The sequence below is a fragment of the Artemia sp. Qi Xiang Cuo genome, chromosome 7 (assembly GCF_049724085.1).
Source record: "Artemia sp. Qi Xiang Cuo chromosome 7, ASM4972408v1, whole genome shotgun sequence".
NCBI classification, from domain to species: domain Eukaryota; kingdom Metazoa; phylum Arthropoda; class Branchiopoda; order Anostraca; family Artemiidae; genus Artemia; species Artemia sp. Qi Xiang Cuo.
Window position 1 is genome coordinate 65723627 of NC_142800.1, and position 21230 is coordinate 65744856.

Consider the following 21230-nt stretch of genomic DNA (forward strand, 5'->3'; position numbering starts at 1 on the left):
GACCCCGGTGCCGCACCGGCGAATCGACCGAATGCCGCCGACAAGACGCCTGGTCAACCGCCGCCGAAGTGTTGAAACGCCGCCAGCGCACCGCAGGCACGCCGCCGCCGGCCGAGGCGGTGGCGTTCGGTCTACTTTAAATGTTTTTTACGGTAATTCTTAATTGCATCAACCGCAAAGTCGGAGCTTTTCCTTCTCGTGTGGTTTAGTATTTCAATTTTCCTGATTAGAAATCAAGCAGAGCACTAACCCCGAATTTTCGGGTGTTTACCTGAAAATCTATGCGCTACCCCGAAAAAAAATTGGGTTCCCTGAATCCCCAAAATTCATGCAATCACGGTGCCATCCCTGGTGATTTATCATCAGTGAATTTCCCTGCCAAATATTACTCTGCATACCTTAATTCTTCACTGCTCTTTTGTTCATTAGTTTTCGCCTCTTTTGTTATTTTGCATCAAAACCAGACAGATGCAAAATGCGAATGCAAATATTGCAATATACATAGTTCTTCATATGTTGACAAAAAAGTATCGTCTCTAAGAAATGAGTTTAAATCATTTCGAATGCAGTTTCCCAATCGCTATTTCTTACATCATTCGTAGTCAAGAATTTTATTTTCAAGTTGAATAGAATTATAGAACGCATTCACTACTATACAGCCTCAGCCTTTTGTTGGATTTTGAAATTGACAGCCGACAGATTGTTTCTACAGCTGAATTGTAAGTTTGCAGATTTTTTTTTTGCTGCTTTTATATAATATTTTTTTAATTTTTAATAATAAACTATTTAAAACCTGATAGAAAATACAAAATTATTTCGGTAAAATTTTTACCCCCCCCCCCCCCAAAAAAAAAAAACAGCCTTCGGTTGAGACAAAATTTAGCTTTAGACTAAGCTATGTACAAGGTTGGGGAATTAAAGATTGAACCGGAAATTACTCCACAAATTTCATTGATAAACAAATTGGAAATTATTGCCTCTAGGGGGGGGGTATAGGGGGCTATAACTATTAAATGGTAATACCTCATTTTTTTTTTACTGAAAACAGGGATGCACAAAGGATAATTATTTTTTTCATTTTAAGTGGAGACGTGATAAAATTATAAAAAAGTCCCAGGTAAACCATTGAAATATATTGATATACACAGGACCCCCCATTAGGACTTGTTCATTGTCTTGGGTATTTTACGAATTCTCATAGGCTACTGGCCTTATTTGGCTTTTGTATGTGCTCCCTTTTAATTCGATTCTTTGGATCTTATGGAATGCCATGGCGAATCTATCACTCAGATTTCCAATAATTTTAGGTATATCTGAATAATTTCGACAAATTTGTTGTTATCTTTGTACCCCTTTACTCATACCCTCAATTTTTTTTCAAGGAACACTAAGCTGTTTAACGTTATTTTGCCTGTTTGTTTGAATCATATAGTGACCTTGTTAATTATTCAGTAAATTATTTTTCTAATGAAAGCTGAGACGGTATCCTATCAAGGTGGTATCCAGTGGGGGGGGGTAGGGAGGTATTATATTTAAATGATAATAGCTCGAAATGTTATTTATTGAAAGCAGGGATCCCAAAAAGTTCATTTTTTTCAAATTTAAAGCAGAAACGGCATCCTATCAAGGTGGTATCCCGAGAGGAGGGGGGTAGTGAGTTATCATATTTAAATGATAATACCTCGATTTTTTTTAAAGCAGGGGTGCCAATAAGTTAATTATTTTTTTCATTTAAAGCAGAGACGGTATCCTATCAAGATGGTATCCAGAGGGGGGGGCATAAGGAGTTATTATATTTAAGTGATAGTACCTTGATTTTTTTATTGAAAGCAGGGGTGCCAAAAAGTTGAAAAGTTGACAAAATTAACAAGATTTTCGTGAGTTATACTTGATACAGCACTTGCATGGTTTTATCGTCCAAAGAGAAAGGGACATATGCGTCCAATCCGGTTTTTTTTTCCTATTGATGAAACGGGTTTACTTTGAAAACATTCATTCATATGTACCAGGCAGATTCACACTAAAACGAATTGGTGTGACGAAAGCGATATCGACATCCCCGCCTAACGTTGCGCTCGAGTACCAATAGCGCCCTTGGTCCAGTGCCCAAGTTACATTAAAAGGCCAGGTCATAATAAAAGCTTTCAATTTGGGAGGTTCAAGGAGGAGTCTTCGACAGTCTTATGACCTCAGGGTAATAGATGTTGCAATGTTCTTACGTATCTAGAGTGGTTTAAAAAATTCGATCACCCCACAAATGATTACCAAAAATATGTACAAATGTAACATTTGGAATATTATAACACTTTTTCAAAGCTTTGAAAACTACGAAAACTTTACGAAAAAGAAAGTTTTTTTAAAGAAAAGTAAAGGCCATATTAAACTTAAGATCAGTAGAAGTAAAATTTTCTGAAAGTTCCCTAAGAATTTTACGAAAAACACTTCTTAACAGACGTTTGGTATTTTCTTGGATAGGGCTATTATGGCAACTTTTACCACAGCAACCAATAATTAGAACCCAAGTCCTAAAATTAGTCTCAATCAGGAACCCTTATCGCTATCTAAATTCACAAAGTGCAAAGATTTTCAAACAGAGGTGTTTAATGTTTAAAGTTCAGGAAAGGTCTGCCCATTTCATACGAAAACATTGATTGAAAACGAAAGTAGTATTATCTAGAAAATAAATATCGTAGAAAATAAAAATCCCGACGTGAAAAAAAAATATGATCAACCAGCCAGTGGCGGATCCCGCGGGGGGGGGGCGAGGGGTGCCCCCCTATAGTAGTCTAAAGTAGCGTAATTTACCTAATTAACGCAAGTTTGCATTAATTAAACTTGCTCCTAACGTAAGCTTGTCGGACCAACCTATTTTGCGCCCCCCTCTAAAAAAATCCTGGATCCGCCCCTGAAACCATCACACCTACTCCACCAGTTATTAGAAGAAGAAAAAATTCCTTATTTTCACAAATTTCATCAACCCCCCACCCCCTTTTTTATAAAATCATACAGAGGCCAATCAGTTGAGTCCACTGTATGTAAATAATAGATTAAGTAATAATTTGTATATAAATTAAGTCATACCTGTAAGATGGGACACTTGAAAACCACTTGGCTGGCTCACCAAGTTTTTTCTGCTTTCGCAATTACGAATAATGCACTTTGTAACCATTTCTCATTGATTGACGAAAACACACTAACCCGCTAATGCAGAAATAAGTGGGAGGAGCTTTTTGTTCGCACCGAGAATGAAGACCAGAAATGATCTGCGATAAACTATCTGGATAATTCTATGAACTGTGATTCCAATATGGCATCAAAAAGTAATGAGTTAAGAAAACAATTTTGAATCCAAAATTCAATTGGAGCTATTTATAAAATACTATTTTCGATAAATATGATTTTGGTCTATTTTTGATGAGTAAAACACAGTTACTTATCGATGCTTCACATTAAATATTTCATTTTTCACTGCGTTAGTGCCTATTTAGCTATCTTTGTATTAAAAAGCGATTGTCAGACAACAATTTTGAATCCAAAATTCAATTGGAGCTATTTGTAAAATATTATTTTCGATAAATATGATTTTGGTCTATTTTTGATGAGTAAAACACAGTTACTTATCGATGCTTCGCATTAAATATTTCATTTTTTACTGCGTTAGTGTCTATTTAGCTATCTTTGTATTAAAAAGTGATTGTCAGAGAACAATTTTGAATCCAAAATTCAATTGGAGCTATTTGTCAAATACTATTTTCGATAAATATGATTTTGGTCTATTTTTGATGAGTAAAACACAGCTACTTATCGATGCTTCACATTAAATATTTCATTTTTCACTGCGTTAGTGCCTATTTAGCTATCTTTGTATTAAAAAGCGATTGTCAGACAACAATTTTGAATCCAAAATCCAATTGGAGCTATTTGTAAAATACCATTTTCGATAAATATGATTTTGGTCTATTTTTGATGAGTAAAACACCGTTACTTATCGATGCTTTACATTAAATATTCCATTTTTCATTGCGTTAGTGCCTATTTAGCTATCTTTGTATTAAAAAGTGATTGTCAGACAACAATTTTGAATCCAAAATTCAATTGGAGCAATTTGTAAAATACTATTTTCGATAAATATGATTTTGGTCTATTTTTGATGAGTAAAACAGTTACTTATCGATGCTTTCACATTAAATATTTCATTTTTCAATGCGTTAGTGCCTAGTTAGCTATCTTTGTATTAAAAAGCGACTGTCAAACAACAATTTTGGATGCAAAATTCAATTGGAGCTATTTGTAAAATACTATTTTCGATAAATATGATTTTGGTCTATTTTTGATGAGTAAAACACAGTTACTTATTTATGCTTTCACATTACATATTTCATTTTTCACAGCGTTAGTGCCTAGTTAGCTATCTTTGTATTAAAAAGCAATTGTCAAGCAACAATTTTGAATCCAAAATTCAATTGGAGCTATTTGTAAAATACTATTTTCGATAAATATGATTTTGGTCTATTTTTGATGAGTAAAACACAGTTACTTATCGATGCTTTCACATTAAATATTTCATTTTTCACTGCGTTAGTGCCTAGTTAGCTATCTTTGTATTAAATAGCGATAGTCAAACAACAATTTTGGATGCAAAATTAAATTGGAGCTATTTGTAAAATACTATTTTCGATAAATATGATTTTGGTCTATTTTTGATGAGTAAAACACAGTTACTTATCGATGCTTTCACATTAAATATTTAATTTTTCACTGCGTTAGTGCCTAGTTAGCTATCTTTGTATTAAAAAGCGATTGTCAAACAACAATTTTGGATGCAAAATTCAATTGGAGCTATTTATAAAATACTATTTTCGATAAATATGATTTTGGTCTATTTTTGATGAGTAAAACACAGTTACTTATCGATGCTTTCACATTAAATATTTCATTTTTCACTACGTTAGTGCCTGGTTAGCTATTTTTGTATTAAAAAGCGATTGTCAAACAACAATTTTGGATGCAAAATTCAATTGGAGCTATTTGTAAAATACTATTTTCGATAAATATGATTTTGGTCTATTTTTGATGAGTAAAACAGTTACTTATCGATGCTTTCACATTAAATATTTCATTTTTCACTGCGTTAGTGCCTAGTTAGCTATCTTTGTATTAAAAAGCGATTGTCAAACAACAATTTTGGATGCAAAATTCAATTGGAGCTATTTGTAAAATACTATTTTCGATAAATATGATTTTGGTCTATTTTTGATGAGTAAAACACAGTTACTTATCGATGCTTTCAAATTAAATATTTCATTTTTCACAGCGTTAGTGCCTAGTTAGCTATCTTTGTATTAAAAAGCAATTGTCAAGCAACAATTTTGAATCCAAAATTCAATTGGAGCTATTTGTAAAATACTATTTTCGATAAATATGATTTTGGTCTATTTTTGATGAGTAAAACACAGTTACTTATCGATGCTTTCACATTAAATATTTCATTTTTCACTGCGTTAGTGCCTAGTTAGCTATCTTTGTATTAAATAGCGATAGTCAAACAACAATTTTGGATGCAAAATTCAATTGGAGCTATTTGTAAAATACTATTTTCGATAAATATGATTTTGGTCTATTTTTGATGAGTAAAACACAGTTACTTATCGATGCTTTCACATTAAGTATTTAATTTTTCACTGCGTTAGTGCCTGGTTAGCTATCTTTGTATTAAAAAGCGATTGTCAAACAACAATTTTGGATGCAAAATTCAATTGGAGCTATTTGTAAAATACTATTTTCCATAAATATGATTTTGGTCTATTTTTGATGAGTAAAACACAGTTACTTATCGATGATTTCACATTATATATTTCATTTTTCACTGCGTTAGTGCCTGGTTAGCTATCTTTGTATTAAAAAGCGATTGTCAAACAACAATTTTGGATGCAAAATTCAATTGGAGCTATTTGTAAAATACTATTTTCGATAAATATGATTTTGGTCTATTTTTGATGAGTAAAACACAGTTACTTATCGATGATTTCACATTATATATTTAATTTTTCACTGCGTTAGTGCCTGGTTAGCTATCTTTGTATTAAAAAGCGATTGTCAAACAACAATTTTGGATTCAAAATTCAATTGGAGCTATTTGTAAAATACTATTTTCGATAAATATGATTTTGGTCTATTTTTGATGAGTAAAACAGTTACTTATCGATGCTTTCACATTAAATATTTCATTTTTCACTGCGTTAGTGCCTGGTTAGCTATCTTTGTATTAAAAAGCGATTGTCAAACAACAATTTTGGATGCAAAATTCATGGAGCTATTTGTAAAATACTATTTTCGATAAATATGATTTTGGTCTATTTTTGATGAGTAAAACACAGTTACTTATCGATGCTTTCACATTAAATATTTCATTTTTCACTACGTTAGTGCCTAGTTAGCTATTTTTGTATTAAAAAGCGATTGTCAAACAACAATTTTGGATGCAAAATTCAATTGGAGCTATTTGTAAAATACTATTTTCGATAAACATGATTTTGGTCTATTTTTGATGAGTAAAACCCAGTTACTTATCGATGCTTTCACAATACATATTTCATTTTTCACTGCGTTAGTGCCTAGTTAGCTATTTTTGTATTAAAAAGCGATTGTCAAACAACAATTTTGGATGCAAAATTCAATTGGAGCTATTTGTAAAATACTATTTTCGATAAACATGATTTTGGTCTATTTTTGATGAGTAAAACCCAGTTACTTATCGATGCTTTCACATTAAGTATTTCATTTTTCACTGCGTTAGTGCCTAGTTAGCTATTTTTGTATTAAAAAGCGATTGTCAAACAACAATTTTGGATGCACAATTCAATTGGAGCTATTTGTAAATACTATTTTCGATAAATATGATTTTGGTCTATTTTTGATGAGTAAAACACAGTTACTTATCGATGGTTTCACATTAAATATTTCATTTTTCACTGCGTTAATGCCTAGTTAGCTATTTTTGTATTAAAAAGCGATTGTCAAACAACAATTTTGGATGCAAAATTCAATTGGAGCTATTTGTAAAATACTATTTTCGATAAACATGATTTTGGTCTATTTTTTATGAGTAAAACACAGTTACTTATCGATGCCTTCACATTAAATATTTCATTTTTCACTGCGTTAGTGCCTAGTTAGCTATCTGTGTATTAAAAAGCGATTGTCAAACAACAATTTTGGATGCAAAATTCAATTGGAGCTATTTGTAAAATACTGTTTTCGATAAATAGGATTTTGGTCTATTTTTGATGAGTAAAACACAGTTACTTATCGATGCTTTCACATTAAATATTTCATTTTTCACTGCGTTAGCGCCTAGTTAGCTATTTTTGTATTAAAAAGCGATTGTCGAACAACAATTTTGGATGCAAAATTCAATTGGAGCTATTTGTAAAATACTATTTTCGATAAATATGATTTTGGTCTATTTTTGATGAGTAAAACACAGTTACTTATCGATGCTTTCACATTAAATATTTCATTTTTCACTGCGTTAGTGCCTAGTTAGCTATTTTTGTATTAAAAAGCGATTGTCAAACAACAATTTTGGATGCGAAATTCAACTGGAGCTATTTGTAAAATACTATTTCCGATAAATATAATTTTGGTCTATTTTTAATGAGTAAAACAATTACTTATCGATGCTTTCACATTAAATATTTCATTTTTTACTGCGTTAGTGCCTAGTTAGCTATCTTTGTATTAAAAAGCGGTTGTCAAACAACAATTTTGGATGCAAAATTCAATTGGAGCTATTTGTAAAATACTATTTTCGATAAATATGATTTTGGTCTATTTTTGATGAGTAAAACACAGTTACTTATCGATGTTTTTACATTAAATATTTCATTTTTCACTGCGTTAGTGCCTAGTTAGCTATCTTTGTATTAAAAAGCGATTGTCAAACAACAATTTTGGATGCAAAATTCAATTGGAGCCATTTGTAAAATACTATTTCCGATAAATATGATTTTGGTTTATTTTTGATGAGTAAAACACAGTTACTTATCGATGCTTTCACATTAAATATTTCATTTTTCACTGCGTTAGTGCCTAGTTAGCTATCTGTGTATTAAAAAGCGGTTGTCAAACAACAATTTTGAATCCAAAATTCGATTGCAAATATTTATAAAATGCGATTTTTGATTAATATGACATTACTAATAAAATAGCTTTTTTTTAAGAAGAATACAAAAAATCAAAACAAATTTAGTACTGAAGAAATGTTTTTACTTTTATGTTTTACTATAAATGTTTTTACTTTTACAACTTTAATAAACAAAATAATATTAACACTTTAATTACTAAATATCAGTATATGTATATTAAATTGACAACGCACATTCATTTGTAATTTTTTCAGTCAAGTGCAAATTATGTTCTGGTATAAAATAACGTTCTTAGGTATTTCTTTGAAAAAACTAAAAAATTTATATTAGTATACACATTAATATAAACATTTATATGTTTTCAGTAAAATGCTAATTATGTTCTGGCCTTGGGAAGGCATAGAGGTATTGAGCCCAACTTATGTTAATTTCTGCTGGTTTTGAGTTTGACTCGGTTATATATTGTAATTTCTGTTCGTTTAGGGATTCATTTATTTATCGATGCTTATTTGACGTAGTTTCACGCTTGGTAGATTATTTGATTTTATTTTTGCTCATTTTTTGTTTAATGGAGTTCTTTACTTTTCTTTGAAAAACTTATTTTGCGGAAAAAGTTTTTTTAATTAATGTCTGTTCGTTTTATATTGACATAGTCTTTTCAGAGAAAAAGAAAATAATACTTTCAATCTTTTCGTTTTTTAAGAATTTATAGTTTGGCCTGCTATTCGGAAGATGGAGAATAATTTTCAGGAATTTTTAACAACATACATCCTCTTAAAAATCTGGACACAAATAGTAGTGTTTAATTTGGTTTCATACCTCCTCTAGTCGACCTGAAATGGAAAACTTAATACCATTCGCAAAAAAATCTGTTTACTCTCTTTGATGGCTTGGATACACTTACGCTATTTTGATTGGTTAAATTTTAAGAGCAGAAGCAGCCCCGAAAGTTTGAACATAATTCCCTCAGTCGTTCTTGGGATGCTGCTGAGATGCCTTATTAGGAACTAGCATTAACACGGTGCATCTTGATTTAATCTCATGGCAACATTTAGTTTTCAAACATTAAGTCAGATTCGAGGATGGTTGTGGGAGGGGGATTAGTGTAACTCCAATCACTTTCGACTATTAAAAAGAGCATCAGCCCTGTCTATTTTCAATCAAATGAGCCTTTTTTGAAGTTCCTACGATAACTCCTTTGATACAAAGTTCCCTAGTCTAAACAACAACAACAACAACAAAATAATACATTATATCCACATCGATCTTTGCTATATAAATGTAAAGCCTTCCAATGACTTTCGACTATTACAAAGGGCACTAGTCCTTTCGACTTCCAATGGAATGAGCCCTTTTTGAGTTTCTAAGACAAAATTTTCTATAAAGACTTTATATGCCCCTAGGGCATAAATTACAACCCTTACTCTAAGGGCTGTTAGGGTGGTTATCAGCCTCTAAGACCTAATTTCCAGAACTTTCAACTACGTTAAACAAAATGGCTATCTTAAAATTTTGATTGGATGTGTCTGGGAAAATCGTGGGCGTGAGAGGGGCGTTAGTCTTTGCCCAATCACATTCAAGTATTAAGAAAGGCACTAGACCTTTCAATTTACAATCAAATGAGCCCTTTTGAAGTTTCTACGACAACACTTTCAATAAAAACCTTATATGCCCCCAGGGGATAATTTACAACCCTTGCCCTGAGGGGTGGGGGGGGGGATTGTCATCCTCACAGACCTAATTTCTAGAACTTTCTACTGCGTTGAATACAATGGTTATCTAAAAATTTTGATTGTATGGGTTTTGGGAAATGGTGGGCATGATAGGGGGGTTGGTTACCCTCTAATAACTTTCAACTATAAAAAGGGCACAAGCCCTCTAAATTTTCAATTGAATGGTCACCTTTTTGAAGTTTTTACGACAACTCTGTCATTAAAAACCTTATATGCCCCCAGGGCATAACTTACAACCTTTGCCCTGGGGACTCTGGGGGTTTTGTAATCCTTAAATACATAATTTCCAGAACTTTCAACTACTTTGAACAAAGTGGCCATCTCTAAACTTTGATTGGATGTGTTTGGGGCAATGGCGGGCGAGAGAAGGGGGCTAGTTGCCCTCAAATCACTTTTGACTATTGAAAAGGGCATTAGTCCTTTGAATTTCCAATTGAATGAGCCCTTTTCAAGTTTCTACAACAAAGCTTACAATAAAAACCCTTATATAGCCCCAGGGCATAACTTATAACGCTTGCCCTGAAGACTGTGGGGGGTGTTTCCTGCTCAAAGGTATAATTTCCTGAACTTTAAACTGGGTGGAACAAAATGGCTATCTAAAAATTTTGATTGGATATGTTTGGGGAAATGGTGGGCTTTGAAGGGGTGTTAGTTGCCTTCCAATCACTTTCGACTATTAAAAAGGGCACTAGCCATTTCAATTTCCAATCGAATGAGCCCTTTTTGAATTTTCTACGAAGACACGTTCTATAAAAACCGTATATGCTCCCAGGGCATAACTTACAACCCTTGCCCTGAGGGCTGTGGCGGAGTGTCCTCCTCAAAACATAATTTCTATCTGGAAATCCACAACACTGAACAAAAAGGCTATCTAAAAATTTTGATTGGATGTGTTTGAGGAAAAGGTGGGGGAGAGACGGGGGCTAGTTGCCCTCAAATCACTTTCGACTATTAAAAAGGGCTCTAGCCCTTTGAATTTCCAATCGAATTAGCCCTTTTTCAAGTTTCTACGACAAAGATTTCAATAAAAACTTATATTCCCCCGGGGTATGAATTATTAAGTTTCCCCTGAAGACTGTGGGGGGAGTGTCTTGCTCAAAGTTATCATTCGCTGAACATTAACTTCGTGAACAAAAATTGCTATCTAAAAATTTGATTGGATGTGTTTGGGGAAATGGTGGGCGTGGAAGGGGTGTTAGTTGCCTTCCAATTACTTTTGACTAGGCCACTAGGCATTTCAATTTCTAATCGAATGAGCCCTTTTTGAAGTTTCTACGACAACACGTTCTATAAAAACTTTATATGCCCCCAGGGCATAACTTACAACCCTTGCCCTAAGGGCTGTGAGGGGGTTGTTATCCTCAAAGACCTAGTTTACAGAACTTAAAACAACGTTAAATAAAATGGCTATCTTAAAATTTTGATTGGACGTGTTTGGGGAAAACGTGGGCGTGAGAGGGGGGTTAGTTGCCCTCAAAGCACTTTCGACTATTAGAAAGGGCTCTAGACCCTTGAATGTCAAATTGAATGAGCTCTTTTTCAAGTTACTACGAAAAAGATTTTAGTAAAAACTTAGATGCCCCCAGGGCATAACTTAAAACCCTTCACATGAAGACTGTGGGGGGAGTGTCCTGCTCAAAGGTATCATTTGCTGAACTTTAACTGCGTGGAACAAAATGGCTATCTAAAAATTTTGATTGGATGTGTTTGGGGAAATGTTGGGCTTGGAAGGGGTGTTAGTTGCCTTCCAATTACTTTTGACTAGGCCACTAGGCATTTCAATTTCTAATCAAATGAGCCCTTTTTGAAGTTTCTACGACAATACGTTCTATAAAAACTTTATATGCCCCCAGGGCATAACTTACAACCCTTGCCCTAAGGGCTGTGAGGGGGTTGTCATCCTCACAGAACTAATGTACAGAACTTAGAACTACGTTGAATAGAATCGCTATCTTAAAATTTTGATTGGACGTATTTGGGGAAAAGGTGGGCATGAGAGGGGGGTTTGTTGCCCTCCAATCACTTTCGACTATTAAAAAGGGCTCTAGCCCTTTGAACTTCCATTCGAATAAGCTTTTCTTCAAGTTTCTACGACAACGCCTTCTATAAAAACCTTATATGCCCCCAGGGCATAACTTACAATCCTTGCCCTGAAGGCTGTGGGGGAGTGTCCTCCTTAAAAAAAATAATTTCTATTTCGGAAATCAACTACGCTGAACAAAATGGCTATCTCGAAATTTTGATTGGCTGTGTTTGGGGGAATGATGGGTGTGGGGGGAGGGGGGTTAGTTGCCCTTCAATCACTTTCGACTATTAAAAAAGGCGCTAGCCCTTTGAATTTCCAATCGAATGAGCCTTTTTTGAAGTTTCTACGACAACGCCTTCTATAAAGACCTTACATGCCCCTAGGGCATAACTTACAACCCTTGCCCTTTAGGCTGTGGGGGAGTGTCCTCCTCAAAAACATAATTTTTATCTGGAAATCAACTACGCTGAAGATAATGGCTATCTCAAAATTATGATTGGATGTGTTTTGGGAAATGGTGGGCGTGCAAGGGGTGTTAGTTGCCTTCCAATTACTTTTGACTATTAAAAATGGCACTAGCCATTTCAATTTCCAAACGAATGAGCCCTTTTTGAAGTTTCTACGACAACGCGTTCTATAAAAACTTTATATGCCCCGACGACATAATCTACAACCCTTGCCATGAGGGCTGTGAGGGGGTTATCATCCTCAAAGACATAACTTACAGAACTTAGAACTACGTTGAATAGAATCGATATATCAAAATTTTGATTGGACGTGTTTGGGGAAAAGGTGGGCATGAGAGCGGGGTTAATTGCCCTCAAATCACTTTCGACTATTAAAAAGGGCTTTAGCCCTTTGAATTTCAAATCTAATGAGCCTTTTTTGAAGTTTCTACGATAACACCTTCTATAAAAACCTTATATGCCCCCCAGGGCATAACTTACAACCCTTGCCCTGAAGGCTGTGGGGAGTGTCCTTCTCAAAAACATTAGTTCTATCTGGAAATCAACAACGCTGAACAAAATGGCTATCTAAAATTTTGATTGGATGTGTTTCGGGAAATGGTGGGCGTGGAAGGGGTGTTTGTTGCCTTCCAATCACTTTCGACTATTAAAAAGGGCACAAGCCACTCCAATTTCCAATTGAATGAGCCCTTTTCGAAGTTTCTACGACAACTTCTCCGATACGAAGTGCCCTGCTCTAAAGGTAAAAAAAATAAATGATACATTGTGCCAACATCCTTCTTATATGCCCTCAGGGCATGACTTAAAACCCTTGCCCCGAGGGTTGTGAGGGAGTGTCCTCCTCAAAAACATATTTTATATCCGGAAATCAACTACGCTGAACAAAATGGCTATCTCAAAATTTTAATTGGAAGTGTTTGGGGGAATGATGGGCGTGGGGGGGGGGGGCAAGTAGTCCACCAATCACTCTCGACTTTTAAAAAGGGCACTGGCCCTTTGAATTTCAAATTGAATGAGCCTTGTTTGAAGTTTCTACGACAACGCCTTCTATAAAAACCTTATATGCCCCCAGGGCATAATTTACAACCCTTGCCCTGAAGGCTGCGGGGGGGGGGGGGGTCCTCCGCAAAAACATAATTTCTATCTGGAAATCAAGTACGCTGAACAAAATGGCTATCTCAAAATTTTGATTGGACGTGTTTCGGGAAGTGGTGGGCGTGGAAGGGATGTTAGTTGCCTTACAATCACTTTCGACTTTAAAAAAGGGCACAAGCCATCCCAATTTCCAATCAAATGAGCCCTTTTCGAAGTTTCTACGACAACTTCTTCAACATGAATGGCCCTGCTCTAAGGGAAAAAATAATGAGTTATACATTGTGCCAAAATTGTTATCATATTCCCGCGGGGCAAAAAATAAAACCTTTGCCCCAAGGGATTTAGGGGAGTGTCCTCCTAAAAAAAATATTTTCTCTCTGGAAATCAACTACGCTGAACAAAATGGCTATCTCACAATTTGGATTGGATGTGTTTGGGGGAAGGCCGGGCGTGGGGGGGGGGGGCTAGTTGCCCTCCAATCACTTTCAACTATTAAAAAGGGCACTAGCCACTCAAATTTGCAATGGAATGAGCCCTTTTCGAAGTTTCTACGACAGCTCCTTCGATACGACGTGCCCGGGTATGGAGAAAGAAAAATAAAATAATACATTGTGCCCACATCGTTCTTTACTTAGGCAGCGCGACAGCGCTGCCTATGATCTACAAGAATAACATATTTAAGTATTTTTTCTGGGGAATTAGAGACAAGTTTTTACTACTTCTGGGACTTCATAATTATCGTGGGGCGATAGAATCAATTTTATGACCAAGAATTTATCTTTAGACAATACAATGTCTAATTCGGTTATGGTCCGGTTTCTGAAACTATTCGAAAAGGTATTTCTGAAACTTATAAAAGAAACTATAAATCTGAGAAAGTAACGGAAGCCATAGAACTTTCGAAGAGGAGTTATGCAATTCTTTTTTCCGACGCTGAGAGTTATTTAAATTGTTCAGATAAGCCTTGGCAATTCTCAATCTTATTGAGAATTTAGTTCTTATTATGTACTATTATTTAAACTATTATTTTATTTATTAAATTATTTAAATTCAAAGATTAATGAAAATGATCTTTAGCAAGGTTTTACCATCTCCAGTTAGAACGGCTATTCCTTGTGACTTGACATCACATTCAAACTTATATTGACTTTAGCATGTCGACTTAGACCAAGAACTATATTACCCCCCCCCCTTTTACAAACTCCATCTCACATCCCCTCTTGACCTTTCTTAACTTTCTTTGACTTTTCTCACTTTCTTTGACTTTTCTCACTTTCTTTACTTTTTTCTTTTGCTTTAATAATTTTAGTAGTAAATTGCTATGAAGCAGTTGCTTTTTCTTTGCTTTAACTACAGCACCCTCCCTTTTACAAACTCCATCTCGCAACCCCTCTTGACCTTTCTTTACTTTCTTTGAATTTTCTCATTTTCTTTACTTTTCTCTTTTGCTTTAATAATGTTAGTAGTAAATTGCTTTGAAGCAGTTGCTTTTTCTTTGCTTTAACTACAGGACCCTCCCTTTTACAAACTCCATATCGCATTCCCTCTTGACCTTTCTTTACTTTCTTTTACTTTTCTTTTCTCACTTACTTTACTGTTTTTCTTTTTGCTTTAATAATGTTATTAGTAAATTGCTTTGAAGTAGTTGTTTTTTCTTTGCTTTAATAATGATAATGGTAAATTGCTCCACATCAGAAATCCTGAAAAAAAGGGGATAGTCTCCAACAAGGGACAAAGAATAAAGACAAATCAAGCGGTCAGGCGGAAGGATTTGCTCACTGTATTCAGTCGTTTAACTTTTATTGGATACCAAAGAATAACTGTCCCTAGTTATAAGGATTTACGATATGTTCGAACATGCATTCTTGATAGTTATTGGGCTGACTCGCAATTATATCAACAATTTTGATATACGTTGCAGTAAATGTCGTTTGTTTTACACGTGTCGCTATTTCAGTAAAAATCCGAATCTAGCATTTGGAACTGTGTCTATTCATCAAAAATTAATACTTTTATCAAAGAGTATCTAATAGAAAAAAACTTTCTTGGAATTTTGAATTATATATTATGATTGAGGTGCTCAGAGGTCAAATGGAACACGAGCATAAAGTAATAAACAACGGAGAGAATTGTAAAAGATTAGGCTTAGAAATATCTATAAATCATATTAGTTTTAACCTATAAATCATCTGATGGGAAAAACATAGATGCATTCAATTGGCAAAATGTATTTGGATATAGGAAAAAAGTCCCGGTGTGTGGAATATACTGACGAGTTTACAAATGCTTTCACATAAAAACTTTTTAAATGCATAAAGTGAACCTAATTGATTTAGCTTATAAAATATTCATTAGCTCAGTAAGGTCTATCCGTTTTGACATTTTTGGCTTGAAGGTTTCTTATCAATCTTGACAACAATGCGTCAAGTTACTCGTAGCTTGTCACCATTGGAGCGCCTTCTTTGATTCCAAAGCATATTTGTTAGAACTCCTAAATAACATAAACTTTCTAGCTAGTGCGACAATTGTACAAAAAAACCTTACATTTGGAATAAAAAAAAAGAAGAAAAAAAATCATACTCTCGCATAGAACTTTTGAAGCTACCCTCTTAAACTACAGCTAAATATGGTTTTATCTATTTGGAACGCTTAAATCACCTGTACACCAGCTTCTTGATACTCATTTATACAGTTTTACCACTTACGCCCTCATATACTTTGTTTAGGCATGGAGGTGCGATGGGCGGGGTTAGCATTTCCTAATTCAGTCCTTGTCAAGAAACTAAAAGCAACCACTCTAAGTCTTTCAAAAAATTGCCGCGAATTTTTTAAAACACTGCCAAAGATTCCCCGTTTCTTTTTCCTGGGAGAGGGACATGGATATCTTGTGTCCCCTCTTGATAAACATTTTTGTTCATTGTTATTCTTTTCTCGTAAACAAGGGAGAAACAAAACAAATTAAACAAAATTAAGATGGCAACAAATTGAGATGGCATCAAAAATATTGAATTTGGACAACAATTTTGAATGCAAAATTCAATTGCAGCTATTTCTAAGACATTTTTCGTTTAATATGATTTTGATCTATTTTTGATAAGTGAAACAAAATTACTTACCAGTGCTTTCACACTAATTTTTTTTTTTTTTCACAGCTATAGTGTCTAGTTAGCAATCTTTTGCATTAAAAAGCGATTGTCAAACAACAATCTTGAATGCAAGATTCAACTGCAAATACTTGCAAAATGCGATTTTTGATTAATAGGATATTACTAGTAAAATAGCTTTTTTGTGAAGGAGAATACAAAAAATAAAAAATAAAATAGTACTGAAGACCAGTGCTCGATAGAAGTTAATTTTTTTCTTTCTTTTATTTTTTAGAGAAAACCCCATGTATTCCGAAAATATGTAATAAATTCTTTAACCCATTGCCAAACATTTTCTTTTTTTTCTTGTCTTTTAGAGATATTTTATCACATAAAAAAATAGCTATTTAAAAATAATATAAGTACGCATACACATTTTTCATTGTTCCAAAAAAACCGTAACCGTAACAAACAAAAATCACCGAACGATAAAAAAGAACATCTTGTAATTCTGCAAACTCATTTACCAGGTAACAGAAAGGGAGAATTTTTTTTGCGTGATGGAATTTTTTTCAGTCTTAGTGTCATTTTTCTAAGGATTGCAGAAATACGATTTCAAAATCCAGACATGGATCAAATTACTCTCGCCACTACCAATTCATAGCAACATTAAGCCACCTGAGACCAACACAAATACACACGCTCCTCCTTTAACCAAATGTGCTAGGAGCTTCACTCCCTTTTACGAGGAGCAGACTTCCTTGAATTCTTTCTGATGACCTAATTTACCCCTTCCAAGACGTCATTCACATAGCTTAGCCTGAACTGGATTGCCCAAAAGCCCAATTTTTGCCAGCTAATCCTCCTTCATCCGCAAAACGCGACCTAATCACTGTAACCAACGCAGAGGGAAAGGGTGGTAAAGTGGACCCTAAAAAACGGTTTCGAACCATTTTTTAATACAGCTTAGCGTTTGAAATACAGTATTCTGAGTGTTTGAAATTCCGGAAAATATCTAACAAATTTTTTTATCCCTTTGAAGTACACAGCTTCACAGCCATACTTGCCCATTGTCATTATTAGTGTCACTGGCACTTGCCCACTGCCCTCTAGTACCCTAATCTCAGTTCTAAGACATATCTCCATTTTAGTCTAGTAAACATATGATTTGACCACATTTGAAGAAAATTGTGGGGTCAACCTCAAACAAATTTCTACACAGATGATTCTTTCATCTGCCCGACTAAAAAATATGTGCTGATTCCGAATCCTAAAACTATTCCCCCCTGGCTCTTTCACAAAATGGAATTTTTTTAGGTTGAGGTAAAGAATACCGGAAAAACAATTCCGAAATCAGGAGATTGTTTAGGGGTTTGATTTATCATCTATACATACAGCAGAACATAATTTTAAAAACACTTCAACTATTAAAAAACAATTAACGTATTGGCTATTCTACTTTTACACTTTCAATGCATCCAAATTCCTTAATGGTTATGCTACCTAATTGAAGTCATCCGCCATGGCAATTTTCTCGCTACCACAACCATAGTTTATTCCCAGCTTTAAAAACTTATTCAAACATTAATTTTCAAATCAATCCTTGCACCTTGAACACTTTAAGCCTCTCGACATGCATTCATTTTGCTACTAGTTTTATCTAGGACATTCAAATCATCTGCATAATTGGAGTTTAGGACAGCTTTACCCCACCATTTACTTAATCAAATTACTCAGTAATTTATCACAAGTCACTAATTCTGTACCAAAAAGGGTTTAATGTGAGCATCACAATGGTCTATTTTACTCAGTTTTCTTTCAGTTTTATAAGAAAAAGAAAAGAAAGAAACGTGTTAGAAAAAATATGTTCAACAATACATCAACAATACATACAACAACAACACAAGAATCAATTGGGTTCAAATTTAACTAGCACCCTGTCAAACGTTTTACCAGTAACTATTCGGAAGTTCCAATTTGCACAATCTACCGGATTTCTTATTTCCTTAATAATGGCTATTTATTATTTCTAAAATTATTACTTTTTCTTGGAGGGGGTGGGGAGTTTATGGCCCTGCTTGTGGTTTCAGATTTTTTATATTGAATATTTATCTTTTCTGTTTCATTTTTAGTTGTTTTTTTTCTAATTAATTTGTTGTTACTGCTGTTTTTGTTACCAATATTATTTTTTGGCGAAATGTCGAATGTAAGCCCTTTAAGCGTGCCTGCCTAAAAGTTTAGTTTTGTATTTATATGTCTTGTTTATTGTATTATGCTGCACTAAAACAGAAACTAAAGGCCAAAGTCAAGGAGGCTAAATCGCATCAAAAATATATCATAAACAAATAAAAATGGTAAATTGTGATTTTGCAGAATTATTAACAGCAAAAGAAAAACAAAATAATTTAAGCTTCCTATAAATTCATGTAATAAAATTGAAATTTGCGCCATAGATATCCCACATAAAGAAAACTCTGCAAGGAAACAAACAAATACATACCGGAGGACAAAAAAGGGAAGCTGTTAGACAAAACACAAACTTACGCCATCTTCATGCGATCGCATCATTACATTATTTCTGGGAGGAAGAGGTGGCGCTATGTCAGGAGAGCCAAACCTCCTCTCAGAGTTTATGGGAGACAAAACAGGCGAAGCCAAAGGATTAGACATGCGTGATGTGACTCTTACAGGCAGAGGAGGTGGAGACTCTTCTTCCGATTCAAGGGAGCCCATATCCGTCTTCCGTGATCCAAAATTAGCTAAGGAGCGTTTCGCAGGTGGTGAGCGAGCAGTCACGTTAAGCTAAAGGTTAAGACAAAGCAAGCGTGAAAACGAAAAGTCAACTTGAAATTACTAGTACTAAATCGTTAACTGTCGGCATCATTGTCGTACTTGACCGTACTGCCGCAATCCTAAATATGCCCCCTCCCTGGGCACAGAAAACGTTTGTTATACCATTATGTTTCTTTCTTCTTCTTTTTTCCGAACCACAGTATGTAATCGGTTTCGCAGCCCCAATCTCCTTGCTAATTCTGATGAGCAAATATATGTTTTTAGCTACGGAAATCTCATTTAACCCTTTGCCTAGGAAATCCATCTAGCGCAAAATATTTCACAGCTTTGTCTTGCTTAATACAGAAGGTTGTATCTCCCCATTTTCAGAAAATCAGTTACTGCGTAACCTATAGAGACCTCTGGATGGGTCAATATCTTCTGATCGCATTTGTCGAGGCGTATTTGCATATAATGAAGCAGAGATGACCAGTCATGTTTGGGACATCTAAATTCCCAGTATCTTTGGTTCAAAGACAAACTTACATAACTTTATTTGTGTTTACGAAATAAAAATATCCATTATACACCAAATAGAGGACTCAAGGCCAGGCCCATACTAAAATGTTCCTAGGGGCTGAGGCATCATATAAAAATCTGAAAGGATTCTAAAAGATCCACTAGAAGTATCTTTTAGCATACTGGGATAGGGTTAAACCCATCCAGATGTTGAGAACTTTTAATTTATGCAACTTACGTTATTCAGTTACTACTGTAATCTTAATAGACCCACCTCCCTCCGTCCCCAAAAGACTATTCTTGCAAAAAGTTCAAAAGCTTTATTTAGCTTTATTTACCAATCTCTTTAAAATTTTACATATTAGAGATTATGAAAATATATAAATTTGGTATAAACCTTCTGGTTTTGAGCACCTCTATACGTTTCCAGCAATAACAAAAATTGAAAAAGAACTTAGGTTTATTTCTTTTTCTCAAATGTTTGTCAAATGATCACGTTTTCCGCAGAAGCGATACGACAATTATGCAGTCAGCCCACGAGCTTACAAAAAACGTGGTAAATAACAAAATTTAATTTACAAACAAGTTAGTAGTGCTTTGTGTAATTATTAGTGCTAAATCCTAACGCATAGTCGGTTCTTCAACTTCGAAAACATTAGGTACATCAACCATCAACACAGACCAAAATATAATATATATATATATATATATATATATATATATATATATATATATATATATATATATATATATATATATATATATATATATATATATATATATATATATATATATATATATATATATATATATATATATATATATATATATATATATATATATATATATATATATATATATATATATATATATATATATATATATATATATATATATATATATATATATATATATATATATATATATATATATATATATATATATATATATATATATATATATATATATAAAAAAATATATATATATATATATATATATATATATATATATATATATATATATATATATATATATATATATATATATATATAAATAATTTCTTAGACCACACTGCTTTTCCATTTACAAAAAAATAAACAAGAAAAACGGGTTTTAATTTCTATAAAGCAGTGAATACAAAACACTTAATTAAACAAAAATACTCTGAATATTTTGGCCCCACATCCGGGAGCCTTTCTCAACGGAAAAACAAAAAAATTTCTTACATCAACATAAAAAACATACTAAACAAACAAAAGAAAAAATATAAATAAATAGGAAAAGAAAACTCACATATTAAATCACATATATGTATATATATATATATATATATATATATATATATATATATATATATATATATATATATATATATATATATATATATA

General features: G+C 33.7%; 1 protein-coding gene across 5 annotated transcripts in view; it reads right to left on the bottom strand.

The window, feature by feature from the left end:
- Positions 1–21230, bottom strand: part of RhoGEF2 (Rho guanine nucleotide exchange factor 2) — a 358602-nt gene that overhangs the window by 262469 nt on the left and 74903 nt on the right. For 3 of the 5 annotated variants that reach the window (XM_089092510.1, XM_089092509.1, XM_089092513.1), the window contains one exon: positions 19096–19353. The exons of 1 other annotated variant lie outside the window; for it this stretch is intronic. In XM_089092510.1, coding sequence (XP_088948636.1) covers positions 19096–19353 — 258 coding nt within the window. The remainder of the gene's footprint in view (positions 1–19095; positions 19354–21230) is intronic. One more of the 5 variants, XM_089092511.1, reaches the window with a different exon arrangement.